The 27803-nt window shown below is 41.9% G+C and overlaps 8 protein-coding genes across 8 annotated transcripts; 4 read left to right on the plus strand and 4 right to left on the minus strand.

Moving 5' to 3' along the window:
- Positions 1 to 1546: 1546 nt before the first annotated feature.
- On the minus strand, positions 1547 to 4484 carry BCR41DRAFT_179412 (hypothetical protein). Its single transcript, XM_022019756.1, has 3 exons — positions 3619 to 4484; positions 2111 to 3532; positions 1547 to 2025 (listed from the first exon to the last, which is right to left on the minus strand). Exons 1-3 carry the CDS (start codon positions 4273 to 4275, stop codon positions 1600 to 1602), a joined length of 2505 nt encoding a protein of 834 aa, XP_021884711.1. The 5' UTR covers positions 4276 to 4484; the 3' UTR covers positions 1547 to 1599.
- A 19-nt stretch (positions 4485 to 4503) lies between these two features.
- Positions 4504 to 5946, minus strand: BCR41DRAFT_347146 (hypothetical protein). Its single transcript, XM_022023039.1, has one exon. It carries the CDS (start codon positions 5568 to 5570, stop codon positions 4545 to 4547), a length of 1026 nt encoding a protein of 341 aa, XP_021884712.1. The 5' UTR covers positions 5571 to 5946; the 3' UTR covers positions 4504 to 4544.
- A 900-nt stretch (positions 5947 to 6846) lies between these two features.
- On the minus strand, positions 6847 to 7440 carry BCR41DRAFT_347151 (hypothetical protein). Its single transcript, XM_022023040.1, has one exon. The coding sequence runs from the start codon at positions 7353 to 7355 to the stop codon at positions 7143 to 7145; it is 213 nt and encodes a 70-aa protein (XP_021884713.1). The 5' UTR covers positions 7356 to 7440; the 3' UTR covers positions 6847 to 7142.
- A 1112-nt stretch (positions 7441 to 8552) lies between these two features.
- On the plus strand, positions 8553 to 10039 carry BCR41DRAFT_367956 (hypothetical protein; the record flags this gene model as incomplete). Its single annotated transcript, XM_022026351.1, has 2 exons — positions 8553 to 8883; positions 8976 to 10039. 2 exons carry the CDS (start codon positions 8553 to 8555, stop codon positions 10037 to 10039), a joined length of 1395 nt encoding a protein of 464 aa, XP_021884714.1.
- On the plus strand, positions 9922 to 11129 carry BCR41DRAFT_179467 (hypothetical protein). Its single transcript, XM_022019757.1, has 2 exons — positions 9922 to 10495; positions 10593 to 11129. Exons 1-2 carry the CDS (start codon positions 10090 to 10092, stop codon positions 10937 to 10939), a joined length of 753 nt encoding a protein of 250 aa, XP_021884715.1. The 5' UTR covers positions 9922 to 10089; the 3' UTR covers positions 10940 to 11129.
- Positions 11130 to 19601: 8472 nt separating this feature from the next.
- On the plus strand, positions 19602 to 21597 carry BCR41DRAFT_347154 (major facilitator superfamily domain-containing protein). The gene is made up of 2 exons (XM_022023041.1): positions 19602 to 19721; positions 19979 to 21597. The coding sequence occupies exons 1-2, from the start codon at positions 19683 to 19685 to the stop codon at positions 21368 to 21370; spliced, it is 1431 nt and encodes a 476-aa protein (XP_021884716.1). The 5' UTR covers positions 19602 to 19682; the 3' UTR covers positions 21371 to 21597.
- A 1889-nt stretch (positions 21598 to 23486) lies between these two features.
- BCR41DRAFT_347158 (hypothetical protein) lies at positions 23487 to 24031 on the minus strand. Its single transcript, XM_022023042.1, has one exon. It carries the CDS (start codon positions 23844 to 23846, stop codon positions 23682 to 23684), a length of 165 nt encoding a protein of 54 aa, XP_021884717.1. The 5' UTR covers positions 23847 to 24031; the 3' UTR covers positions 23487 to 23681.
- Positions 24032 to 26777: 2746 nt separating this feature from the next.
- BCR41DRAFT_347159 (hypothetical protein) lies at positions 26778 to 27590 on the plus strand. The gene is made up of 2 exons (XM_022023043.1): positions 26778 to 26881; positions 27177 to 27590. The coding sequence occupies exon 2, from the start codon at positions 27220 to 27222 to the stop codon at positions 27574 to 27576; it is 357 nt and encodes a 118-aa protein (XP_021884718.1). The 5' UTR covers positions 26778 to 26881; positions 27177 to 27219; the 3' UTR covers positions 27577 to 27590.
- The last annotated feature ends 213 nt before the right edge of the window (positions 27591 to 27803 follow it).

A 27803-nucleotide genomic window follows, 5' to 3' on the forward strand; every position in this document is an offset into this window, starting at 1 on the left:
GGCTGATTTTGGCCACCAACTCTTTTAAGATTATTCAAAATTCTGAGCCGACCAAATCAATTCAATAATTATATGTTTTTAGAATATGTGCATGACCAAATGACGAGGACAATATATATAATATCTATACCGTGTGGGGAGATTATATGCAAGGCAAATATAAGTAAGGCTATTGACGGTCCAACATTAAGGAGTTGCGTCAAACATTTTCTTGGGACTTCAACATATCGGCTAGGTTGAAATTTGCTTGAAGGTCATTATATAATCGAGACATATAAGCATATTGAACTTTGACGAAATAAAGGAAAGAGGAATTACTTCTAAACAAACAAAAGATAAAGATATAGAGCGACTCAGCTTATCAGTGAGGAGAGGCAATGAAGCGATGGTGCAATTATTGTAGTATATATATATATATATATAATAATAATACATATAACCACTCCAATTCCAATGTTTATTTCTTTGATTATTATCCATTGGACAAGTCTTCATTCAAACTCCTCTATTTTCCTTACCTTTCATATCAGTAGTCTACAACTCATTTTCAATCAATATAACAAAATGGAACGAGGGCTGGGTTTTATTCGGATTGCTTCACACGGAACATACAAAAAAAGAGTAAAGTTTGAACGGTGATACTCTTGCCACGTTCCTTTGGCCTGAGCAGGGTTTGCTCTCTCCTGATTATGCCGGATATGACTTAAATTGAGATATATTCAGCACTGCATAGGAGGTATTGAATTGTATCGAAACTAGGCAAGGATCCAATTTGCCATCGATTGTATAACAAGGCGAGCTGGGTTATGTGAAAAAGTGGATATGTGGATACTACCAATCACTTTGCTCTGATACCTGATAGTGTTCTGGTAACTCAATAATTTTGTACAGAAAGAAAAGAAAAAAAGGACCGTAACTTGTGGACTTTGAACCCACAAGGCGCCGTGGAATGTCGAGTTTATTCTATGGGTACAGATATAACTATCACAAGCAAACAGACTAACTAAAGTTCACACGAGGCGTTTATTCTTGCTGGTCACATTATTCATGATTGTAAATATGTAGATAAAATTGAGGTAGTTAAAAGAGCAAGAGCATTATCCTCTTCATAGATACTGAATCACCTTGAAGGGAGCAGATAATAAATGAATAGAAAAAATCAAGATGCATTTGCTTGCACCTGCATGACATGATATGTGAGCGAGGAAGAGAAACAAGCAATCAAACATTTTATACCTTTAACCTTGCCGAAGAAGCATAGATACATTTATACTTTCGATTAGTTGGCTGTAGATCAAGATTTTTTTTTTTTTTTTCAGATGTTGAAAACACATGCCTAAAATGGGTGTATCCGTGGCAATAATTCCACCCCGCCCTAATCGCTTTATTTTTAGCAGGCTCCTTGTCTAAGATCTGAGCCCAATATAGTCCGTCCCATTAAAAAACGAGACATTCCATCTATTGTAAAAAGAAGAAATGTATTAGAACACAGAAATAAATAAATTAACCAAGAAAAAAAAGTACTATCAAGCCAATACTTACAATTTTTTTAAGACGAAGGCCTTTCTGGGCCTAGTCATGTTTGTAGTAGATTGTGTCCTACTGTTGTTGCCGGCTTGTCTCTCCCCCTCCTCCTGGACCCAGCAAAGGTCCTTTCGGTGGTCTTGATCCCTCTACTCCTCCTCCTCCTTCATCTGAAAATTTCCTTTTTGTGGATCTGCTACTACCACCACCACTGCCACCACTACCTCCACCGCCGCCACTACCGCTAGAAGCTTGGCCTTGAGTTCCTCCGTCCGGCGGCATATATTTTGCAGGTCGTTTTTGCTCTCTTATCTGCAACTCACAGACCCTTGCGATGTTCTCAGCACCAACAGCATCTCGATCAAAGTATGCTTTACAATTTCGACAGTACTTGGATCGAAAAGGAACATTCTCCAATATACTGTCACAGTGAGGCCGTGGACACTTGGCAGATGTGTAGTATTCATGACAACCTACAATGGGGTAGTCTAGAGATTTTGCCTGTTCGAGCCAGATTTAATACTCGTTAAAAAAAGACTCAAAAATTAAATGTCATTGATCAAGGGAATTTTTTTTTTTTTTTAACCTTTTCAACAAGCTTCTTCATCAATATCCCATGCTTCGATACTTGTCCTCGGTTTGTCTTGAATGATCCTAGTCCAATACAGATCACCGCATTCGTATTGGCATCTCTTCTTCTTCCATTGCTTCCGCCCGCAAGCTTCAGAATTGCCTTAATCACACAATCAACGCATCCGTTCTGTGCTTTTCTAATATCCCAGCTATTCCGAACAAACCACCCGTCATTATAGAATTCGACAAGCGCCCTATATTTAGTCTCCCTATTGTCGTCACTGGTCCCAGATCCACTACTACTACTGGCCTCAACTCCACTGCTACTACCGGTCCCTGCTCCACCGCTACTACTGGCCCCAACCCCACTACCAGAGAAACTACCTCCAGTACTTGATGGAGCTTGATTTAGCGGCAAGCTCATATAAGCGAAATACTGTGTTAAAGTAGGCCTTGAGAATGACGGAATATTGCTTTCAATCTCTGTAATTCCTCTTCTAAGCTTTCGCCTCTCTAGCTCGCCCTGAAACTTCTTGGATGGTTTGTAAAGGTACGCTCTAGAAATCCGGAGGATCTCACGTTCGTTAGGTTTCCTTGGATCCAACTTTGCAATTGTCATCGAGTACCTCTCACCTGGATCGATCCCAATGATAATGGTACTTTCGGGGGGAGGGCATGCTGCCTGGGTGTCATATTTAACTTCTACATGCTCGAGGAGACGGGATCTCTGCTTCCAATTGATCTCACGCCGGGGACTGGGACTCACCGGGAACAGTGGATTTGTGCTCGATGTACCTTCTTCAGCTGCTTCTTCTCCCTCTTCGCCATCTAAGAATGGTTCATCAACTTCCAGCAAGTCAATATCGCTGATACCCAGCAAGATATCGTCATCTTCATTTCCGTCGTCGTCTCCATCATCACCACCATCACCTGCACCATGGCCTGAAGACGAGGATCCCTGCTGAGCACTTGAAGAAGCCTGGACTGCTTGAGATCTTTGAGTATCCGAAGGTTGGGCAGCTTGCGAACCCCTACCTCTTTTTTGCTTCGATGTGTCATAGGCAAGAAGTGTTAGGGTAAGGCCGTTTGTAAAGAACGATGTCCGTAGTTTCCTTCTAGGGCCATCATCAGATTGCAGTCCAACGTCCTTGTATCCTTTCAAGGAAAACAGCTCCTGCAACAATATCCCCTTGTGGTTAAGGATCTTGTCCTCTGCAGCCCCCTTGGTACTCATGTTTAGTTCCAACAATTGGGCTATTTCCTCTCGAACTGTTGGGTTAGACCATAATATATCCAGGAGGCAGGCTTCCGTTAGGCAGAGAGACTGAGGCGGGAAAGCAGACGTAGGGAAATCCAGATATTTTTTGGCAGTTGCATTTTGCTCAAAAAAGAATTGGATGGAACTTCTTCCATCGCCTGGAATATCTATGTCAAACTAGACATTATATTGAAGAAATGATTAGGAACATTTCTATAAACATATTATAAGATAACCTCAAAATATTATAATATTATATTTACCTGCGCATTCCGATAGTGAGACCTTAGCGCTGCTTGAACAGGGACCATGACCATCCGAGACGACCTGCTGATCACCAAATCGGGATAGATCTGGTTTAAAGGACCAAGCCCTGTCTTTGCATAGAAGTTTTCGTATGCTTTGAGCTGGGACGGCTTGGCTACGTTCCCTTCGCCTTTTTTCTTCACTTCCCTGCTATACCTAGATAATGGACTCATCACTCCGTGATACAACAACGCAGCAAGGCCGTAAATAAAGTCTCTGCTATCAAGAACTTCATCTAGGAGTTGTGGGAGATCAGCTGGATTGGATGGCCCAGTGGTAAGCAGGTTATCGATCCACAAGGCGCAGGCCCAGAAAGCTCGAATCCGTGCCTCATTCAACATTTTAATAAATGATTGAATGAGCCCTTGAATTGTTGCAGCAAGTTGCTCGGGATTGAGATTGGGATCGGAAGTAGAGTCCAGCTTGGCAACTACACATGTCTTTAACGTGCCCAGAGTTAATGCAACAGTGGGGTGGGCCCTCTTCAACCGTCGATCCTCGGCAGTAGCCTCCTTCACTTTCCTGGTCTTATCAGTCTTTCTGATATACTTGGCCTTCCCTTTGTTCTTCTTTTTTTTTCTTCTTTTCCTCCTTAACCTCCTCTTCTTTGTCATCCTCTTTTTTTTCCTTTTCCTTTTTTTTGGGGGACTTTCTTTGACGGCTGGAGCTGACGGGACGGTCGTGTTGTTTGCAGTTGGTCAGGTCATATTTCTTAGGGGAAAGTTCCTTTTTCTGGGTAGGGAAAAAAGGCCGATAGCGATTCGGCTTTGCGCGTTTAGGGATATAGAATCTAATTAGGAACAACAATGTCAAGGGTTAGATGACTTTTTTTTTTTTTTTTTTTTTTTTGTATATGCTTTGGAAAATGTTCATTTGAAGGAGCTTACCTGGGTTGAGGTTGATTATTTTTATTCTGGTACCTAGCAGATATCGCAGTCCTCATTCTATCATGGTAATGAAGGAATCTTTCAGCGGTTGGTTGCTGCGAGGCCTGGGTTTGGATCCCACCAAAGAAAACATTAATTGAATGGTCAAACTGGCCTTCTGCAGGAGTTCGACGGCTACGGGCATGGACCTCACGAACATATGATACCGTCAACTTTTCGGCATCAGTGTCAGTGAGCGCGGAGATAATCTCAGCATTTGTAGCAAGACCAAAGGTTGGGATATTTGGGGTGTAATCGTTATCGGATATAATGCCATAGACCAGGAGTTGACTGTTCCTTGAAAACCCAAGGGCTTGCAGGACCTCTTGTTTCTCATAGAGTGCAAACATGTGATGGCGACGAGGGATTGGACGAAGAACTCTTTTTATAGAAGGATAGATGAGAAGGTCAGAGTCCCCAGACACAGCGATACTGGTTGGTGTACATTTGGCGGCAATACACACATCAGCCTCATTTCTACAATGGCAAATCACAAAGTTATTGTATCGACCGAATGGCGCCGCGAGCTCCCTCTTCTCGTTATGACTGAATGTGAAGAGCTGTCGAAGATTCTTTTTAATGGCAATCATATGGCTTCGAGATTCCCATTTGCCTTCATTGGACTTGGTTTCCATGTTGGCTATGAGCGTATCGAGTTTTGCATCCGCTGCTGTACGCTTAGCATCTCGGTCCCTATAGGCACGCGTTTTTTCTTCGCAGCGAGGCCCATCAATGTGTATCGTCACTGTGGCAAGAGGACCAAAGATCTTTCGAATGATACTAGCCATAGCATGGCCGCAGGCAGTGAAAGAACTCTGCCGGCTGAATCTCCTTAGGATGATATTATGTATATCGCTGTGGAAAGTGCCAAGCAGATCCAGCTCAAAAGATGAATGGGGTTCAGCAGCAAGCTCATGTACAACAATCTCCTTTGGTGGCAGGTCTCTCCTTGAAAGGTATGAATAGAGTCCTTTAATACCCATCTAGAGAAAGTATAGTGTAAAACAGTGCAAGCAATGTTGGTTTAAGCGGCTAAAGATTGAAGCTGAAGTTGTTAGAGTAGAGATAGTTTACCTTTAAGAAAGCAAAAAGTTATGATCTGTGAGGGGATGAGGGTGTAAGAGTACGGGTGAGAGCGCGAAAGCAATGTCGTTGTAAAATGAGAGAGAGAGAGAGGGAAAAAGAGAAGGAGGCAGGACGTATTTATAGGTGTATGAAAGAGAACGAAACAAAAGGCTGATGAATTTGGAACAACTCGAAACAATAAGATTCTCAGCGACAAGTTTTAACTTTTTGGATTTCGAGTATTGTTTACAGCTCTTCTCCAATCATCTACATTTACCAAATCAAGCCTTCGCCATGACAATCAACAAGAAATAAAAAAAAAAAAAACAGACTTCCTTACGTCCCCCTTCGGTATGTGTATCTGTCTGAACATGTCCTAACTGACATCCTCTCGACAATCCTTCCAAGGCTGCAGTGTTTGAATGTGTACAGGGAACAAAAGAAGTCTAGATACAGGCTCTCTTTGTGACATTGAAGGAGATCGCATGTTTCATGGCTATCGAGACAAGGTACCCCTACAGGCACAAGACAAAGGTATAACTCGGTTCAAACTCAAAGGAACGACTTTACCAATGGCCTTGTTCTGAATCCACTTGCCTATGACACAGTCCAGACGAAGAGACAGTAGCAGTCTGACGTAGATGAAGAAGATCTCAGCCAGGAATTGAAACTTTCTCAAGGATTCCTTAACACGGCGTGTTTTAAAGGCAGCCGGTGAAGACCTGACAGATGAAGACTACGCAAACATAAACTGGAAGAGGAGCCCCAAACTTCTTGAAAACGTTGGATTCACATTCCATGAGCTAGGGCGATGCTCATCTGCAAATACCACAACTACCGTCTAATGCGATCCTGGTATTGTTAATGCCCTTACGTTTTCTTCGCTAGACCGCCACAACCCTGACCTGCGTCAAACGGTGAAGGTGAGAAGTAGGCTCGTCAACAGCCTGTGTGTCTTATATGCGTTGCACCAATGCTCACTGATAGGTTGGGAGGAAAGACACCAAGCCGGCAACAACAATAGGATATGATCAGTTGCATATTTCACAGTACACGTGTTACATGAAAATTTATAATACAGACATACAGTACTAACAGCTCTATGCCCCATGGTGTGGTGCCCGAGACAAACTTGCAGTTTTATTTTGATACAAATTTGGATAAATGCCCCATGGATGTGATGTGTGAACCCACATCCTATTCTCACTTCTGCTCCCTGGTTACTATTTGTCTGTCTAAAATTTTTCATGAGCTACTACAAACATGACTAGGTCGGGAAAGGCCTTCGTCTTGAAAAAGTTGTAAGTATTAGCTCGACAGTGCTTTCTTGACTAATCTCTTTATTTCTATGCTTGGTCTAGATGGTGTTTTTTTATGGGGAGGACTATTTAGACAACATATAGACCCCACATATCTTAATCATAATAAATTGGTTTGGTGGCATTGTTGTAAAAAATATCTTTGCTTAAGGGACAGAAAGATAGACACAATCAGGAAAAGGCAGGACAAAGAGTGTCAACAAGATTGACAAGAGAAAATAGAGTCAAATAACCTTGACTACAAACAGCGCCATAGAATGTCAAAAGAAAAGATGGGAGCTTTATAGGTGAGCTCACAAACTGAGTTACCGGAAGACAAATGCTTGTTGTGAAAAGGGGAAAAAGATAAATGGCAAGATGAACTGCGGATGAAGAATAAGACATGTGGGGAAAACTGAAGACTTTATTAAGAAGGAAGTTTCTTTGGCTTTTATACTCGGTAGCTTCTAGGTGAGGCGGACCCGCCTATGACTACAAAGGGGTTCGACAGATTAGTGGATACAAAATAAACTGAAATTAATTTTAATGACCAGTCACACCACTTGCAATAACAAGCGAGTCAATTGGCTGCCAATACATTTAAGAGTATTCAAAAAATATAAGGGATCGCGACCAAATGGAACGGGCTATACTGTACACTCCTGTCTCACTCTTTTGCAAAATTTGCAAAAAGTGGATTTTATATATGTTCTGCAACGCTCATTGGCTGGATTAACTTCAATTCAAAAATACTATTGTAAAAAAAATCAAGCGATTCTATTGGCCTACTGTTTTTTCTCTAAAGGCAGGGAGACTTGCACTTACAGAGCCCTCATTCATGTGACCATTGATGAAGGAGCGTCTCATTTGACAAAGAATTAATCGATTTGACAACCCCCCTAATTTAGCAGTCACACCGGCTTATTTGGCAACCCAGGTCTTCAATTTTCACTTTTTTGTTATTTGACAACCCGGGTTGTCAAAAAAAGAAGAAAAATTGTCTTTTTCAACCTGTCACATGACAAGTCTTCACCCTCTTGCACTTATGGAGGGCCTTTCTCAGCTGGATTTCTAAAATGGTGGCAACACTCCGTTATCATGACTGTGGTTATAGCTTCTTCTGTCTCTCTTTTTTTCCTTTCCGCGTCTTACGCATGCGCCATCAAGCGTCGCATAACCACTCCGAATTTATGTATGCTTAGTGCATGTTACCCGTATAGGCACATTTTCTATAAAGCAAGCCCTTGTTTTAGAAATCAGTTGTAATAAAAAACAACACCTCGTAACCAAAAAAAAAAGTTTGTTATTTGAAGGAAGCTTTTAGATTGCTGGAGGGATTTCGTGTTGCTGAGGGATAGCAATAGAAACGATTTTCACATAATAATCTTGCCAATAAAAAAAGGGTTGTCAAATAACAGTGAGCTTGGGGTTGTCAAATTAGATATTTTACTATTTGGCAACCCGGGTTGTCACGCAAAGAAAAAAAATTGAGAAAAATAATTAAGGGGGGGGTTGTCAAATAAGAGTGACAACCCGGGTTGTCAAATAGATTCACCCTAATCCTGCCCTTCTCTCTCACACAACACCCACACTCAGGAAACTATGACTAATAATCTTTCAATCTTCTGCATCCTCGACGGATACACGGTTTCGTCTTCTTTTTCCGTGGAGGTTGCACTTGGTGCCACTGTCGATAAGCTTAAAGAGTCCATCAAGGCCACAATGAGTGCCGGGCTTGAGGGTGTAGATTCGAACACTCTTACCCTTTGGAAGGTCTCCATACCCGTTACCAAAGAAGACATGAACAAGGTCATTTCTCTGGAAGAACTGACTGACAAAGAGGTTCTACTCCCAACCACTCCACTCAGAGTTGCTTTTGAAGGACTGAAGGAAGGCGAGTTTATCCACACAATTGTGCAATCTCCACTGAAAGGTATTTTTCATTTCACATTTCTTTTTTTTTGACAAGCTAAATTGATCTAATTGCCAATGATTAGTATTGACAGAGCTGTCTTTATTGTACAGTGCCTGGACGCGCCTCAATCACAACAACATTTAACGTATCCCTGCGATCCACTCATATGAGAGCTTTTTCATGGTCTGTTGATGTCATGGAAGCCTCGTTTGAAGACTTTGTATCAGAAATATACGACAACTTCCCTCATCTTCCATCATCCGACTCCCCAAAGATAATACTATATCTCAACCAATACGATATTAGACATGTGCACGACGATCTTTCCTTTCAAGCAGTACTCTTAGAGTTGAGGAATAACGATGATACCAATATCGTTGTCGATCTTGATACGCCTACACTTAATCTCTCGAGTTACTCTCTTCAGAGCGTCGACACGCTCTACGGTTTAACCCGCAGTTTCAGTGGGAGGCTTTCAAACTTTCCCGCTTTCGACTCTATTGACAGCATCAAATTCAATTCCGAGGAACACCGCGTAGCACTGGAAAATCTCTATCTTGACCTCGAGAACAGAATCGATACTTCTCCTCTCTTAGAGGATGAAGATATTCCTGCCTTTGTGGCGCCACTCCTTCATCGATCTGTCGAATTGTTTAAAGACCAGCTTCAATTGAAATATAGGCCTACCCTCTTAGGGATACGTGGCGAGAGTCAACCTGACTTTATAATTGAGACAAAGGATTATACAAAGGAGTATGTCATCGTAACAAAGGCTTTGAGCAGTGATATCGGATCTGCTGTTGCTCGAAACATGGTACAACTGGAACAAACACTGATGCGGCAACAGGCAAAGCAACAGCAGAAAGAGATGCAAGCAAGAATCTGTAAAAAAAGAAAACGCGACGACCATGGGACAAATACTGAAGCCGAGTCTTCTGTCTGCTATGGGCTCGTAACTGACGGGAGCTTTTGGCATCTTACTGAATGCAGTCTTGAACCCGTGGCTGGATCATGTTTCCTCTATCCTAAATTCCGTACATCCCCTCTAGGCATCGTTACTTCATTCCAAAAGAATAGACTTAAAGTTGATGGTACCCAAAAAGCGTTTGGCACTCTTATTTGGCTTCTTGATACACTGATGCTGGCGTCAAATAAGCGAAGGAAAATGAAATAAATAGGCATGCTACCCATAAAAAAATACTTCGCCAAGTAGTCACAAAGTTAATGTTTTCCCCTCATATTTTCCCTCATCTTTTCTCACATATCTTTTCCCAACTTTTCCCACACAATTTACCAAACATGGCTCTCACTTTCAATCTCTTCTGCATCCTCGACGGACACACGGTTTCGTCTTCTTTTTCCGTGGAGGTTGCACTTGGTGCCACTGTCGATAAGCTTAAAGAGTCCATCAAGGCCAGAATGAGTGCCGGGCTTGAGGGTGTAGATTCGAACACTCTTACCCTTTGGAAGGTCTCCATACCCGTTACCAAAGAAGACATGAACAAGGTCATTTCTCTGGAAGAACTGACTGACAAAGAGGTTCTACTCCCAACCACTCCACTCAGAGTTGCTTTTGAAGGGCTGAAGGAAGGCCAATTTATCCACATATTCGTTCAATGTCCACCGAAAGGTACAACCCTACATTTATGAATTTCACTGCTTTTTATCCACGAGCGTCATATCATATCATACACTTATTTTCTACTCTTTCTCTTATTCAATCATAGGACCTTCTCAACTGATGCTCAAGATCTATTTTCCGGAGAAGAAACAAAAGGTTTCCTGGACCACTAATCATACTACTGTCCTCCTCGAGGAGCTGAAGACCATTGTCATTAATAACCATGACGGCATTGATATCGGAAATGTAAAAATATCAATTCAGCATCGCCGAAGACTTTGCCACGCCTCGTCATTGCCAGAAACACCCGCCACCGACAAAGACCTGCGTAACATCCTCTGCACCTATTCCAAGAGGGGACTCGGAACGCTTTCCGTCCGTGTCCCAGACCATATTCATCGTTCAGGTTCCAGGAGGTCTGCGAGCTTTCAACCCAGAAAAAATTCCTCTTGAAGAAATTTTCCCCGAGGAAGAGTCATCAGATAGAAAATTGGAGGCTCTGGCTGGGCTTTACGAACAATTGGCTACTTATCAAGAGACAAAGCGGCCTCGAGAGTCTGAAGCAGAGGTGTCCATTTGGGTCGGAGCCTTCCTCAGCCATGCTCTAAATGTATACAAGGGTCAATTAATTTTAAGGGTGGAGAAAACATTGGAGGGTCAACGAGGACGCGGTTCCATTGACTTCGCATTCGAATCTCCAGACGACACATTACTTCTTGGCGTTATTGAAGTAAAGCATGATGATTGGCTACAAGGGTTAGCACAAAACTTGGTCCAGTTAGAATCGTGTGCGGTGGCGCGCTTAGCAAAATACCCTTCTTCAAGCTCGAACATGAAGCGATCAATGTGCTATGGGATCATCACGACCGGCGCCCGCTGGCATTTCGTGAAATGTTATCTCGAGCCTCCGTCTGAAGTACTCAAGTTCCGATACTCCGATGCCCTATATTTTACCCTCGAAAGCGCAGATTGGAAGGATGATGCAAGGAATATCCTCATGCATCTCCTCAAGATGATCGAGGAAATGCTAATCATCGACAGCGAAAACAACAGAAGAAATCTCACGCCATCCATTCGTTCCAATGATTCTCTAGTCTCATCCATACAAGTCAAAAAAAAGAAAAATTTATAAATCGCCGCATTGGCTTCTTTAAAACCCCCAATAACTTTTTTCAGATGACAGAATGACTATAAAGGAAGGGTCGTCGTTGACAACGTCTTGCCCATTTTCGAATGGAACTAGTAACAATTTTCAAAGTAAAGTTCCATAGTACCAAATTTAATTATTATTTACCCCCAATATTATGGGGCCGAAAGATTACGCCGGGAAATCTGGCCTTAATATGCGCATCAATCCGCTCCTCCTCCTCTCTACGTTCTTGTTCACGCTTCCGAACCCCCGCAACATACTCTCGGCTGGCCTCAAAGACATCGCTGCCAAGATGGGCATCGGCTAACAACTCAAGTTTTTCTTTGATCTCCTTGTACTCTCTTCCCCGCAACACCTGAGCCGCAGCCATGAGCTTGTCGTGCGCTTCGGGCCTATCTCCCTTTCGCCCTTGGTCTCCTCAGAGTCCGAATATGAAGAAATCGTCGTAGAGCTCAGTTGAATAATGACAGAAGGTTCCTCGCCACCTTCCTCCAACTCTGTATCACTAACCGCCACATGAAGGAACCTGCCGTGTTCATCAAATACAAGATCTTTTTCGTCGCTGGAGCCGAGGAAATCATCATCGGAATCAGTTTCAGGATACTCGTAGAGCCCCAAAGAGTAATCTCCCTGCTGCTTGAAGTGCGCCTGGAAGTACTCGTTGCTTTCTTCTTGTTCTTCAATAAACTGGCAAAGAATGGGGGCCCCGTCAAGCAAGCTATGTAATGACGCCATCTCTTCCTCGTGCATCAACTCTATCACAGTTTGAGGCACATGCTGGATACTTATTGAGTTTGACAGAACTGAGGGTTGAGGCATGTCAGATGGCAAAGACCGAAGCTCTGCATCCATGATGTCGTTCAGCTGATAAAGTGATAGAACATCGCTTCGGAAATATTCTAGCGCCTCAGCAATATCAGAGCCATCAGTTTCACTTGCCAAGAGTAGCTCCTTTTGCTTGTCTTCGAATATCGGAACATGGTGGAAACAATGTCGGATACACTCTTGTTTGACCTCATGCCAAGCCTTCACAATATAGCACCAGCCTTGGAGATTGGTGATCTTGTAAGGGCTACCTTCAACAGGATTTAACGCCTTCCGAGCCCTCTCAATCGCTGTTTTACGGAGGACGGAGGCTCGATACTTCCGCTTGAAAACAGCAATCACACCAACGTCAAGCGGCTGCGTAACAGAGGTGGAGTTGGGTGGAAGCGCCAACAACTGAATACTCGGATACAATTGAGGATACCTCGATGCGAGAGTATGCGCTGGGGCATTGTCCATCAGTAGCAGGATGCGACGAGAAGGATCGGCTCTCGTAATTGAATCATGAAAGCATTTGAGCCAATAAAGGAAAAGTACCCCTGTCATGTAGTCGGCACGTTTGTGAAGATCGATTTTTCTGCATCCATCTGGAAGACCATTTAACAATTGATTAAGAACATCTCCCAAGGCTTTGGTAAGTGTCTCTGATGATAAAGGCTGGATGTCAACATCTTGCATTAAAACCTTGTTTTGTTTAAAGTCTTTCGGCAAATGCTGGGCTAAAATACATAAATAAAAGAAAGAAAAAACGCATGATAAGCATGGCAAAGAAGCAAGAGACATCACTAAGATACACTACCTCCTTACCCATGATGAAAGGCTTGCGTTTATCAGTTCCCAGAGCATTGGAGCAGAACAATATGGACACTCTTGAGCTTGCAGGCTTTGTGCCTGCTTTCAGTTCCTCAGCCGGGTCAAAGGTCCATTGCGTAACGGTCTGTAGAAAGAGATCTGTCTCGTCCGCATTGTAAATATCAGCTAACGAAAACTGGGAAGTAATCTTTTTGATATTTGCAATCTGAGGCGCAAGTTTGGCAAGATCGACAGAGCCTGCTTCTCCCTTCAATCTATGATATGAGAAGCCCCAAGCCTTGGTGAAAGATGCGATCCAAGAGTTTGAAAATTTTGGTCTTGGGAACTTCAATCCACCATTACGCAATGAGAGCATCGTGTAGATTTCATTTGCCATAAATCGCAACAAAGAGTAATCGACAGGTAAACGCATACGCCTCACGGCAAGGACCAGCTCTGTTAGAACCAGCTCTACCGGATAGAATTCACGGATTGATCCTCTGACATTATACCTGGAATCCAGCAAACCTTCGGGCATTGATTTGAGCACAGTTCTTTTAGTAAGAAGGTGCGAAATAAATCGGGAAGGCAGATTCATCTTCTTCTCGAACTGTGATGTACTGGGTTTAATCGGTACCATTGCACACTTCTCGCAGTAGTCATCATATTCCGCCAGAATTTGCAGCTGTTGCCTCAGGGTCATCCTATTGCATTTATTATTTTGTGATAATGCAGGCAGAATAGGCCTTGGCGTTCTTAGTCCTTCCTGGATGGTACCTGCATGAGAAGTTGTGAGGAGCACATTGCTTCTACTTCTCCTTGCACGTTTAGTATCACTTCTGTTTTTGTTTCTACTCTGCCGGCTGATATTAAGACTAGCGCTGTTATCGTCACCCTTACTAGTGTTGTCATTGTAGACTTGGAGAGGTTGGATGGGTTGGAAAGGCCGAATGGCTCGGAAAGGTCTAGATACAATTGGTGGATTAGTACTAAGTGGTGAGATAGAGACGGCAGAACTGTCGTTCCCGCCTCTGCCGACGTTGGATCGGCTTTCACTATTATTGATATAGCCTGATCGTATATTTTGAGGCGTTCCAGACATAGTTAGCCCATTGGACGTGCCATAAACTGGTGTGTGCGAGATGATATTGCCTGACCTGTTGCTGGCCCTGGTACGAGCACTATTGCTGCTGCTGTTGCCGTTGATGTTGATGTTGCTGGCCATTTTAAGGACTAAATCGGATCGTAGTAAAGGTGGATAAGCATTGATTCCTCGGCTACATGGATCAGGTAGCCCTTGCAGCACTCAAAGTTTGCAAAGAAGCACATTACTAACCTGACGTGTGTTTACGATGTCTGTAATTGAGAAAAGATATCATTACAGCCATGGATTATTTTTGTCATATATATATATTTTTTTTTGCTGGATACAGGTTTGTAAGCAGGATTTTTATTCTCTGCAAGTTAATGTGGTGCTATGGTGGGGAACTTTATCAAAGGTCACATGAAATGAGTGCTCTGTAACTGCAAGTTTCCCTGCCTTTAGAGAGAAAATAGTAAGCCAATAGAATCACTTGATTTTTTTTTTACAATAGTACTTTTGAATTGAAGTTAATCCAGCCAATGAGCGTTGCAGAACATATATAAAATCCACTTTTTGCAAATTTTGCAAAAGAGTGAGACAGGAGTGTACATGTATATGAAGCGCTTTGACATGCAGGTACATGTACATCTGTATAACAACGGCGCAGTCAAGGAAACAAGTTAAGCATTGAACCAAATAACTAGTTAATGAAATCTTGACCATGCCTCTCGCTTCTAAAGGCATAGAGTCATCATGGAGATGAACATATACGATATTATGTTTGTAGAGGAGATATACTCATTCTTATAGGATTGTGTCGCCAGTTTGTCAAGGAAGGTCGCTCTAACTTTGCAAACTCGATTTAGGGGTATATCATTCCTCTTTTGTGATAGAGTGGGTGTTTAAAGATGTGATTGCATATATTAGATGCGGTAAGAAGGGTTGGAAGAAGATCTGGAGCCATTTCCATAACCCCCGAGTTTTCATGCCCACGTCCACAGTGAAGTATCTAAAGGACCATAATGATAAGTAACGAAGCGAAGGAAAGATGTGATTCTTTGGAGTGCTCAATTTTACAATAAAAGTTTCGCCCAAAGGGGGTAGGTTCTCCCTTGGCCACCTAATACGACACACAGCACTGCCACGTATCTGGGTTGGGTCTAGACTGACCCAGACTGGAGAACATTACCTAGCGATGAGCCGTTGTGTATTGACAGTTTGGGTCATTTCGTAGATAATAGTATGTATGCTCTTCTTGATGATATAGTTATATGCATCACCTAACAAACAATATCTCTTATACACTTAGTGAACAACACGATCTTCTCCAAGTGGTCAATAGACATAATTCTGGAGAGAATCTATTTGGAATTTGTCATTCTCCGGACCCTTACAGTACCCCTGAACAATAGAAATGCTTGTGCTGTTCAATGGTCGTCTGGCAAGAAGAAAGATTAATCGGAGTGGATAAAAATACACTGTTCAAGGTCTATAAAAATAACTTGATAAACACCACAAGAAAGTGGAAACAGAAAACGATTAAATGTAGGCTAAAATATATGAATCGCAAGTTATTGGAGACGCCTGAAATAACAAAAAAAGAAAAAGAAAAAGAAAAAGAAAAAAACCAGGTGTAACCTTATATTCTAATTGAGATTGGCCCTGAAAACCCGCGCTATGGTACGGAGGTACTGGCAGTATTTACTCTTCTCTTCGTTATTATCCATATGGTTTCAAGCCTCAATATTAAATATCAAGCCAATGATGCGTAGAGAAAATATCGATAGTATACCAGAAATGACCATGACCTCGGGACACAAAAATTTAACAACAACAACTTTCCTGTTTGATTTTGACACAAGGAACAATATGAATAAATCCAAATGTTTTAATGAAAGCTCTCTCTCATTGAATGAAGACTCAAATATAAAGTTTATCACTGGTAGGAAATGATCCAGACAAACATTAAAAACCTTTTTATAAATGGAGAGTATTAAATTTATAGTAAAATATGTATATATTATGTATTATATATATATATATATACATGTCTAGCAACGAGCTGTTGCTTTTGCCGAGCAAATGCTCCGCCTCGTCAAGGGCTCTGATTTCGCCATTGTGTGTATTAAACGTTTTAAAATCTAATGCCGTTAATGTTTAATCCAGGACTCTTTGTCGAATCAACCTTCCAATATATCTTATTAAAAAAAAGATCAGGACATTAGACAACTCGATCCAAACCCTTGTCCCGAAAAAGAGAGTATTTTTTTATTTTTATTTTTTATTTTTATAGAAAGTAATACCATTGCAAGAGAATACATGGATTGAATGACTTATTGATTGTTTAACCTAGCATTATGATTAGCAATGCCATGTTTATGTATAGCTATTCTCTACTATCAAAGATGTTCTGGCAATGAATCGTCAAACACGGCTTAAAGAAACTGAAGTAGAAGCTGTCTATTTTTGACCAGATTCATTCCCAAATGAGAACAGTTAAAGCAGCTTCGCGTTGTATCTACAGTGTTTATATGCACAAGACTTTGGAATTTTGCATGCAAATCAAATTAAAGAACCAAGGCGCAGGCCATCGGAAAAAAAGACCAATTAGCGCATTGTGGAGATGAATGTTGTTTGTTCAATCAGTAAACATGCATGTTTAGCATAAACAATGTTTGCATATCTTTTAAGACACCACCTGATCAAAACTTGTTGGCTCAAACAGAAGGTAGAAAGAGCAACAGTGTGCAGCATAACGTGTGCATATCTATATGCAACAGCCAGAGATTAGACTATTAAGTAGCTGCATTGCATCAACAGGTACAATGGCGAAAGACAACAATATCAAAGCCCAATAAATGACGAACATTATCATTTCGTCAATGTTTAGCAACTTCCTTGGTTAGAGATATTCATGTAAACCTAATAGGAGTGTAGGCAAGTCCACAAGCTAATATTTTTTACCTTTTAGGATTACAAAAGCACTATTAATGAGATTCCAGTTTGAACCTTTAATTTGTTTATCCTTCGGCGCTTTTTCATTTTATTTTTTAGACAGTTTGTACGACAGCGGTTCTCCTTCTCATTTGATAACATATCAGCGTTTCATCATACAGGATGGATAGTCTAGCATTTATACAAATTTCGTAGATTACACATACACTCTGCCACCAGAGCGATGCAGACTAAACTATCATCGTTTCCTTGAGACAGGTGCTTGAATATAAAAGAATATTGGAGATGGCTCCTTAAGACACTTACAATAGCATTAAAAAAAAAAAAATACGAGAGCGGACAAGCAAACAAAGCATCTGACAGTCGCCTTTCCCGACTTAAAATTTCGTGCGCAGAATATACGACTTAAAGTATATTTACTTTCAGAAAAAATGGTTCAGTCATCCTATCTTTTCAAGCAGATCTTCTTAAGTTGATCACTAAATTTTTATCAATAGCCTAACCATAGCATAGGAAATGGATGATGCAGAATACAAGATTTAAAACTTTTTAGTTTTGGAGCCTACAAATCCTTTGTTAAAAGTATGGTTATGCTTAGCATTACTCTTTTTTTTTCCTGGAGATGATGAATGTCCATCCGTAGTTTTTAATGCTCCCCATCGATATAGCACGGTTGAATAAGTGAAGAGAATGCAAAGCAAGATGTAAGCACGAACTGGTAAAATTCTAATGGATAAAGCTCATTTCGTGTTACACTCAATGTGCATGAGCAAGCATGTATTAAACAAAAAATAGTCATGTTGATCACAGGGACCATCGTTTATTTGTTTGGACAGTGGATCCTAAACTCGCCACAATATAAATATATTTTATATTATATTTATACAATTAAAAATAGTCGGTGAGGATTGCCGGGTTTAGACCTTTATCGCAATAAACGTATTCTGTTGAAGGATGATAGTGAGTGTCTTGAACAATACCGACGGTAGCCATGATTTGTAACGACTCATTTTCCAGCCCACTCTGTTGCTCAATTAGGCTCGTTCCAGTCCCTCTCCATATCTTTTTGATGTATTTCTTGAGTTTATCCAAATGAGTCTCCGTGGACAGATATCGGAGAATGAATTTTTTTTGGAAGACGATCATTTTACCGTCCTACAAATGAAGACCCGACACCTTTTTTCCCCCAATTTAAGACAGTGGTCCCTTCACGTCAATAGGACGGGCAAGGATTACATTGAAGAGTAGGGGATTAGAGGCTGAAGGAAGGAAAATCAGAAAGGAGACAACCTATGATACAGACAACACATTCAGGGATCACCCTTGTCAGTTGATAGTAAGTTTTGATGCTCCTACAATGGCTTTATTCATAATTTTATATAAAACAAAAGATAATGTGCTTGTTTACAGTAAACATTCTATACATGTACATGTAACACGGATACCATTTTTATTTGCTCTTTTTTTTTTTTTTTTTTTTTTTTTTTTTTGGCGCCATATCCACACAGCAGCAAGCGAAGAACTGTCTAGAATTGAGAAAATTAACCAAAATCAAAACAGACTCATATTCTGATTAACATAATACATAATACATAATGCATCTTTATTCAGTTCATATACTCGTAGATCAGGCGCGGATTCAAAGAGGGAATCATTTTATGTCATGGATTTCTTTTTCACCTTCTAGCCCTTTGCTATATAGCCCTCATTTAAACGTGGAATGGGATGGGTAAGAGAATCTCTGATTAACTTGGCCATTCCTGTACCAAGATAACAGAAATGTTAGAACACAAGACCTTTATACAAATTTAAAAAAAAAAAAAAAAAAAAAAAAAAAAATTGTCATTGTTTCAATAATGGCTAGTGCCTCTCATCTGAATCAGTGAGACTTGCATGCGCTCAGATGTGCGGCAGTCTTTAGTAATGAATGACATGAATGACCTCTGGCAATGCCGTATATGTAGAGGATGTTCAGCCAAAAGAAGAGAAAAATAGGCCGAGAAACAAAGGAGTGCAATACATGGATAAAGGAAAAAGGGATGAATTGAATAGGTCCGTGATAATGTTTCCATGGGATTGGCGTTGTTGTACTCTTCATTATTTTTCCTCTAGACATTACACTCCATTCGTCCAACTTCTTCTGTGCAACCTCTCTGTTGGATTGTTTACTCATTCTGTGTCTGTCTGTGATTGAGCAAAGAGGGCTCACCATGCAAAAAGCCGTTAGGCATGTCCACTAAGATACACTCTATATAAACACTCATATTTCACACTTTTACCTCTTTTTTTTTTGTTTTTCTTTACCGTTAGGTCCTCCTCTATATATTTCTCCCCTCCTTCATTTCTCATTTTTTCTTATTCTTCCACATATTCCACTCGCTTTTTTCATCATGAGGTTATCCGATCCTTTAACCCAGATTATCATTGTGGTGAGTGACAGTCCATATACGCTCGACCAAATTATTCCACACATCTCTCATCTCCATTCTCGTATCAGCTCCACTCCCACACCTAGTCTCTCACTGCATATTGTATTGTAATCACCTCTTCATTCACACCACACCATTCATACTCTATACACGCCACACATATCCGACGTCCACAAATATTCCACATATACATTCAAATCCCATGTGGCTGCCTTTGGACTAATTAGTGACTTTTTGTTCCATGCGCCGATCAACAGGGTTTCATTTGCTTCTGTTGTCCTGGTATGTTCAATGCCCTCCAGGGTACTGGTACCTATGGTCTTGAGCCCAAGCACTCAGATGTTGGTAACAACGCTGGCACCGCTCTTTCAGTCGTGTTCGCCTTTTCTTCGCTCTTTGCCGGTGCGTTGTTCAACATGTTCGGTCATCGTCTCCTCCTCATCCTCGGTGGTTTGACTTATGTCTTGTACGTGGGATCATTCTTGGCCTACCACTACATTGAATCCATTGTCTTTGTTGTCATTGCATCCTGCTTGCTTGGTATTGGTGCTGGTTGGTTGTGGTGCGCCCAGGGTGCCGTTATGATGGGATATCCAGAGGAGGGACAGAAGGGCAGATATTTTTCCATCTTCTGGGCTATCTTCAACTGCGGTGGTGTCCTTGGTAATGTCATCCCGTTGGGTGTCCAATGGAATGACGAGAAGGGCGGCGGTGCCAGTACTGGCTCGTACATCGGCTACATGGCTGTTATGACCTTCGGTGCCCTTATCTCTCTCCTACTACTGCCTGCTTCCAAGGTCATTCGCAGGGATGGGTCTCATGTCGTCAGAGTTAGATATTCGAGCCCCATTTCTGAGCTCAAGTCTGTCTTAGCCCTGTTTAAGGACTGGCGCATGTTAGCTCTCATTCCTATGTTTTTCAGCTCCAACTGGATTTATACTTATCAGTTTACTGCCGTCAACGCCTTAAATTTCACAGTCCGGTCTCGTTCAATGAACTCCATGTTTTACTGGTTGGCACAGATCTTTGCCTCAATTTTCTATGGTTCCTTCTTGGATCGCGCCCAGTGGTCCCGCCCAACCCGTGCTCGCTATGGTCTCATCCTCCTCACAGTTTTCTTAGCTGCCACCTGGGCTGGAGGTATTATCTTCCAGACTGGTTTTGGACCTCGCTCTGCTAAAAGGGATGAAAATGATGTCTGGGTCAAGAATCCTGATGATTTCTACCATATCGACTTGGTCAACAACACTAGAGATTATATTGGACCTTTCTTCCTTTATTTTGCCTATGGTGTTGTTGATTCTATGTATCAAGGTTACTCTTACTGGATCATGGGTGCCCTGACCAACGATACCAATCAGGCTGCTCGCTTCGCTGGCTTCTACAAATTTGTCCAGAACTTGGGAGGTGTCCTAGCCCCCGTTGTCCAAACTTCCCGCATCGGAAACGCTCCATCAGATGGTAGCAACGCCCTTAATGCTGTTGGCCGTGGTATGGGCGAGATCATTGTTTGTATTGCCCTCGTCTTCCTAGGTATACTTGGTGCTATCCCTGTCGCCTTCAAGGCTGTCCAGGAGCGCACCATTGAAGAGGATGATGAACTCGTTGGAGAGAAGCACGAGCTCAACTATGAGGAGTATAAAAGCTAAAGGCCCCTCGTCGTTGTCTTCTTGCCTGCTCTTTCTTCGTATCTCCATTTCTCAAATGATAAACATCTAATACCGGTCATATCAACAGCGCTGGAGGCTTTCTTCCCGTGTCTCGGTAATCTAAGTAATAAACCATATAGCTTTTTGTACAATATTATCACCTTTATTATCATCACCATCAAACTACAACTATAATAATATTATAATAACTATTAAAAGAATGATAAATGCCTGTCTGAGATTCAATTTATTGTCCGTGCACAATGATGGTTGGGATGTTGATCATTTGGAAAGTTTTGTGTCATGTGGATTAGAAGTGGCTTCCCAGGGACTTCTGGGACCGGAGACCACATAGCATGGTTCTTCTCACCAGTAAATAGAATGGTCAGCCAAGAGTTACCCATCATTTGCAAACAAGTAGATAGTTGTAGGACAACCTATACCGGAGCCGAATTTTAATTCACTCTATCTATCCACTTCTGCCACACCGTCCTTAACTGCATTTGCACGTCCTACTTATACTATTTTTCGCTCATTGCACCATTCCATCTCATCGGCGATCCGTTTACATTTACTCATTCTGTTACTTATTATTTTTTATCACTTGCAAGCACCAAGCTGCTCTATAACCATTGTATATATCAGTTTAATTGTCTATTTTCAATCTGCAGAATCCGTAAACTACCTAAAATAAGGTGCTCCGCCATTATCTTCAACGAATATGAGAATGAGGCACAGAGTAACTTTGTGCGACTGATAGCTCATACAATCCTGCTTTTTTTTCTTTTCTTTTTTCTTTATAAATAGTTATTCACATCAACTTCTTTATACGATGTTGCTATTGGTGCCTTCCAGTAAAACGGACGACGACAGTAAGGATGATGGCTCGACAGGATCCAAAAAAGTCTTGGTTTTGTTGCCTTCAGACATTGACCTCAGCTCGAAAGTCGTCGTACCAGATACAGCTATCACAAATATCCTTGGAGCCGATAACACATCACTTGGCAACTTCAGTAATCTTCTAGTCAAGCCTCGGTCATCCCAAGAGAGTGCATTTTTAGATATTTCTAGGTCATCCAGAGATGACTTGGGGATTTTACAACCGCTTAGGCCTATAGATCAGCCCTACTCCACCCAGTCAACTCTAAAATCACCCAGTCAAGTGCTTAATAGAGCTTGTAGGCATTCATATACAGGAGTTGGCGAGAGTGGATGTGGTACACAGCTTCGCTCCCATCAACATTTAAGCTCGCGACAATTATTATTACATGGATATCCCTGTCAATATCAACCTACCATAACATCTCGCGCCTTGCGAGCCGCGTTCAGGAAAGCAAGGAAGGACCAATCACCTCTATTGACTTCGACTAGTTTCGGGACAAACTATATAATACCGGATTTATTTAATGATTCTGAAGATAGCGAGCTACCGACTTCTTTGGGACGCTATCACAATCCAAGCCAAACACCAGACTCTGTAACAGAAGAAATGTTTAAAACAACCATTTCTCCGAGAAGTGCAATTGAATTCGGGACAAGGCTTGGAAAAGTTGACAAAGCTGCCGGTGGTAATATCGATTCTAATGACAATGGCGATATTTCTACATACAACTTGAACACGAGGACACATAGAAAAGGCCTCAGTATTGCAGTGGGGACTACAGCTGAACACCAAACTCGCAAACCATCTGAGCTCGTGGATAAAGATGATATTCATAACAAAGGAATGCACGCAAATTCAAAGCCTGAAACGTTTGAATCAGGTGATACTCACACAAGCCCCGGTCCGCCAGAGTCTGTAAAGGAAATTGGTCCGGAACTGGACAGTGCGCTAGACGTTGATATGACTGCTATCCTTGGGATGGCGTCTGACTCGGAGTTAGTGATACCAGAGTTCGACGATGACTATCTGAAAGATTCAAAAAATGACTTGCCTCAATTTGAGACAAGCAGATCTCCAGTCTCAACAATGGCAGCCTCCTCCTCATGCTCGTATCCTTTGTCTGCGACAATTGCTTACGTGCCAAACTATACTTCCCCAAAGTCCTATTCAGAAACCTCATGTTTAACCTCCAAGGATAATGATGATGATGATCGTACGGATCCACAGATACAACCCCAGCCAATCACAATAAACATGTCTGATAATCCATCTGGCTCTGGAGAGCAGGCTCTTTCGACAAGCCAGGTAGACATGGAAAACCTCAAGAGACATCGAGAAAGCCTTAAACAAATGTCAGAGTCAACGGCGCAATCGGAAGAGTCGCTGGCCTCTTCAAAACATATTTATTTCAAGCCAACCTATCATACCCTACCGCAACGAGGCACTAGTGGACACTCTTACCAGGCTGTTATGCCTACTCATTGCAGCCAATGGGGATATAGCACCAATGCTAATAGCCCAACAGCAGCCAGCACCAATCCTTTGCAGTATTTCCCTTGGCAGTCCGTTATGGGAGGAAACGAGGGCAATCATATTTTTAGGACGCAAGAGCCGTTGGCTTCTATTCCGTCGCCAATTCTAAATAAAAGGATGGCCATGACAGTAAGCAATATTTCAAAGATAACAGCCAATATGAGCGTACAGACTCCTCAAGAGATACAGGAATGTTACTATGCACGGAAAAATTTGCGTATACGCCAACGGCGGCGACGCAGGAGGGATTCCACAACGGTTGGTATATCAAATAATAGTGGCTATTCGTTTCAGCATGGCCAATTTGGTCACAGCAACTACGGCAGTAGTGTTAGTAGCAGCAGTAGTAACAAGTTTCCATGATGAGATATATCAATCAGATGACTATTGCCTTGGAAAAGGATCTTCTGTAATTGCGCAACTGCATCTTAGGTGAGCTGCTCTATACCTTCTTCTGTTTCCGACGCAGTGCTGGGAAATTCACCGAGCTGCCCATAATAGGTACGCTTCTCCCCGCTACGCGGTCTGTTAAGGGCCCTAATCTTTTCCGCCATACCCAGGTTCTTGTTTGCGTCTTTGTTCGCTTGCTTTAGCTGTCTGCAGGGCAATCGGACAAAATTGCGCATTTCTTCACCATTGCTATTGCTTGTAGTATTCTTTCGAGTCAATAATTTCGTCTTACATAGTCACTGATTGCCCGCTCTTTCCTCTCATTACCCTTTTATAAAAAAAAAAAAAAAAAAAAAAAAAAAACTATAGCTGAAGTGCATTAAGCAAGGATGCAAGAAGCTCTACATCTCTCAACTTCCTTGCCTAGCGATTGAGCGGAAGAATTAAACCATTTGATGCTGGAACTACCACAGCTCTTCTCGGAATAAGCTTTAAGTAGTTATTCAAGGAAGAATGGCACTATATAAACCAGAGTGATTTTTTTCTTTACCAAGCGCTATGTTTTATCACCAATTACGTTGTCTTAAGGTTTTTGATACCCACTTGGACTCAAAGAGATACCAAAGCCTAGATGGACAAAGGACTACAGAGCCACCCCATAGATTGCTTAGTGAAGAAACCCCCCCCCCCCTGCGATATACTGGATCTGAAAGCCAACCTCAATCATCTTGAGATATATCACTGCATGCATTCGTTCGAGTTCAATAATACATTTTAATTAAACCAGAGCATTGTACCAATGCAAAGTCATTCCACCAGCACAAAGCCGTTCCTTATCAAGCCATATAAAAAAGATACAGAATCGAATAGCTTCTGGGGCCTTTATGTATTGTGGTTCTTTCGGTAACCATTAACCATTGGCAAAGGAAAGTGCAATTCCTCGCTTGCCGTTGTCCTGTATTATCTATTTGTCTTCCACAATACTGTTACACAAAAGACAGTACGGAATAGACTGTATGGCTTTTCTTTTAATCACAATCAATACTTAGTTCACTGGGAGGGCTAGTTTATGACTCTATGATAGCCTCAAGGACTACATTTGAAGGCCTTACAGCAATACCATAGCCCACTGTACTCAAGGTGGTAGGGCAAACCATCTCCTCGTGCCAGACCTACAGGCGCCATTACTTTGAGAGTGTCTACGCTTAACAAAGTTTCACCTATTGGCAAAACCGCTTTTGCCTGTATTAGAGGCCATTCTACTCCTGAATAGAAGGAGCACTTACAACAGGGAGGCAGGCGAAAAGGAGAGAGGGGAGTTATATCTGGTTCAATATTCTAAACATTTCCAAGCGACAATAGACTGGTATAGAAGTATATATTCTTTACATGTATTTGATACAATAAAAAAGTTTTCATTTAATGAGAGTTTAGTGTATTCTAAATTTGGGTTCGTGGGAAAATCAAGCCGCGCACTGATCGAGCCGCGCGAGTTTGAGTGACTGTTAAGATTATCTGTTATCCGATCTGTGCGTAGATCTCTTTATTATTTTATTTGTAGTTCAAACTCCGGTAGTCTTGTTGTATGAAGTAGAAGAGAAGAGGATGTAGACTTCTTGCGACTACAACATCATTGAGAGAGAAAGGTGTATAATAGAAATATTACAGCAAAAGATATAGGGAAGTAGAAAGACAGAAAAGAAAGGAAAAAAAAGAGAGGTTTGACTTTGTCTTGGGAAAAAAGGGTGGAGCGGGCTTTTTCTATTTCACATGAGATTTTAAATTGTTTATGGTTATTTTTTTATCACATCTTGGCAAAACCTCCTCGATTCTCACACACACAATTGAGCATCATCTGCATAAGCATCCATAAAAAAAAAAATTACCGGAGGCGAAGGAGAGATTCGGGCAGGATGTGACGAAGGATATTCAGTTCACCCTACTGTTGGAGATTCCGAAGATCTATTATGATGAAAAAGTCAAAAACCGAAGCGTGGGGATCTTTCCTGAATTTGACAAGTGCATGTTGCACAGGGGTAGTTCGGTCTGCTCGTTTGGCTCGTCAGTGACTCTCTATCGTTCGCCTGACACGTCGGGGTTTCCCAAATTCGCCATCGCTGTTTTAGTACATGTACCTGTAGGAGTGGTTGAGATATAAAAAAAAAATCGTGATATCCTTCATCATACAAAATCTATACCGCTTTCTCACGGTTACAAATCCGGTCATTTCCCCATCAAGAGCAGTAACCTTGTGCCATTGATGCTTATCAGCATGAGAAAGGCAAGCTTGACAATGTTTGGTGAACGAGAACGAGCGGCCAAAATTTAGATGGGTGGAAGAGGGGGAGCTGGAGGGACAGCGTGATCGGATAGGACTAAGATTGGATGGATGTAATAAATTGTCGTTGCCCAATGCTGACAATTTTTATTTTCTTTAGTGTATAAGGGGTGGGTCCTTATCTCGCAATAGTTTATTGAATGAACCATTGAATTAACCTACAGGGCAAGATGGAGAGGAGCCTCTTTCTCCTCTACAACATGGCGGTCACCTATTGTCAAGGACCGATAAAGCGTCGCTTTTTTCTTTCTTTCCTTCTTTTCCTCCACTTGTCGCTTCGCCATTGCACTGTTCTTTCTCTCACGCTCCTTTCTGTTACTTCCCCACCTTCACTTTCACTCGCTGTCACTATATTCACACCTATCTGGTAATAATCCTTTTCATTTACATCTAATATAACCGGATTTCCCTCATCCACACTTTCATTGTTTAATCGCCTTATTTGTCGAACTCCCTTTTTCTGTGGTAGTTGTGGATATAATCTGTCACCCGTTATTATCGACATCAATATCAACGTCAATCAACTTCAGCTCTCTTTCATTCTTGGATATCATCACAATAACTTCTTTATCCATATAAAGAAGCAGTTCCACATCACCAAGTCTTCCTCAATTGTTGAGCTAACCCACAGCTCATCTTAATATCTGCTTTACGTTCCATAGTTATAAACAATGAGACCACCTTTCCCTTCCTCAGCACAGGCGTATGCCGAATCCATTGACTCGGAGACAGCAAGTCGACACCATCCAGATGCTCGCCTCACTATTCTTCCTCTTCCTTCTCTCGCTGCACTCTATCCACTTGATGATAACCATCTTCCATCTTCATCTCTTTCGCACAACGATTCCTCTTCATCACATCGGAACGACGTTATTGCTGATTCTTCGCATCGGAACCTTCAAGTGCGCCTGCTCCACAGGAACCCGCAACAGAATAACACTCATCGTTCATATCATTCACAGCCTCCTTATCAATCTTTTGACGCACGCTTTCAGAAGTATCCTACTTCTACTCAACCCTTTTCCTCGGCTGGTAAAGCCTCGCAACTGGCTCCTCCGATGAATGATGATGGAAAGGTTGAAGAGAAGGTCTCTAAGCCAGGATGTCCAGAATATATTGGCACGGGCATGGAGTCACTTCTGAATGCGATTGAAGTTCATCCTGCTCTCTCCGCTTCTTCCCCTTCACGTTCTCCTTCACCCTCCTCCTCGGGTGGGTATCCCCACAGTTCATCATCTTCACCGGCCTCTCCATTATCTTCGCCTCCTTGCTCAGAATTTGGTGCTGAG

This window comes from Lobosporangium transversale (assembly GCF_002105155.1).
Source record: "Lobosporangium transversale strain NRRL 3116 chromosome Unknown BCR41scaffold_5, whole genome shotgun sequence".
Taxonomy (NCBI): Eukaryota; Fungi; Mortierellomycota; class Mortierellomycetes; order Mortierellales; family Mortierellaceae; genus Lobosporangium; species Lobosporangium transversale.

Bases quoted from the DNA above. Each gene is read 5' to 3' on its own strand.
- BCR41DRAFT_347159 (XM_022023043.1), top strand. From the start codon at position 27,220: ATGCCGAATCCATTGACTCGGAGACAGCAAGTCGACACCATCCAGATG.
- BCR41DRAFT_179467 (XM_022019757.1), top strand. From the start codon at position 10,090: ATGTTTTCCCCTCATATTTTCCCTCATCTTTTCTCACATATCTTTTCC. The intron at 10,496-10,592 runs GTACAACCCTAC...ATTCAATCATAG, and splicing joins CGTTCAATGTCCACCGAAAG to GACCTTCTCAACTGATGCTC.
- BCR41DRAFT_347154 (XM_022023041.1), top strand. From the start codon at position 19,683: ATGAGGTTATCCGATCCTTTAACCCAGATTATCATTGTG. The intron at 19,722-19,978 runs GTGAGTGACAGT...GCCGATCAACAG, and splicing joins TAACCCAGATTATCATTGTG to GGTTTCATTTGCTTCTGTTG.
- BCR41DRAFT_179412 (XM_022019756.1), bottom strand. From the start codon at position 4,275: ATGACAAAGAAGAGGAGGTTAAGGAGGAAAAGAAGAAAAAAAAAGAAG. The intron at 3,533-3,618 runs GTAAATATAATA...TATAATGTCTAG, and splicing joins CTCACTATCGGAATGCGCAG to TTTGACATAGATATTCCAGG. The intron at 2,026-2,110 runs GTTAAAAAAAAA...TGGCTCGAACAG, and splicing joins TGAAGAAGCTTGTTGAAAAG to GCAAAATCTCTAGACTACCC.
- BCR41DRAFT_347158 (XM_022023042.1), bottom strand. From the start codon at position 23,846: ATGATTGCCCTCGTTTCCTCCCATAACGGACTGCCAAGGGAAATACTG.
- BCR41DRAFT_347151 (XM_022023040.1), bottom strand. From the start codon at position 7,355: ATGTCTTATTCTTCATCCGCAGTTCATCTTGCCATTTATCTTTTTCCC.
- BCR41DRAFT_347146 (XM_022023039.1), bottom strand. From the start codon at position 5,570: ATGGGTATTAAAGGACTCTATTCATACCTTTCAAGGAGAGACCTGCCA.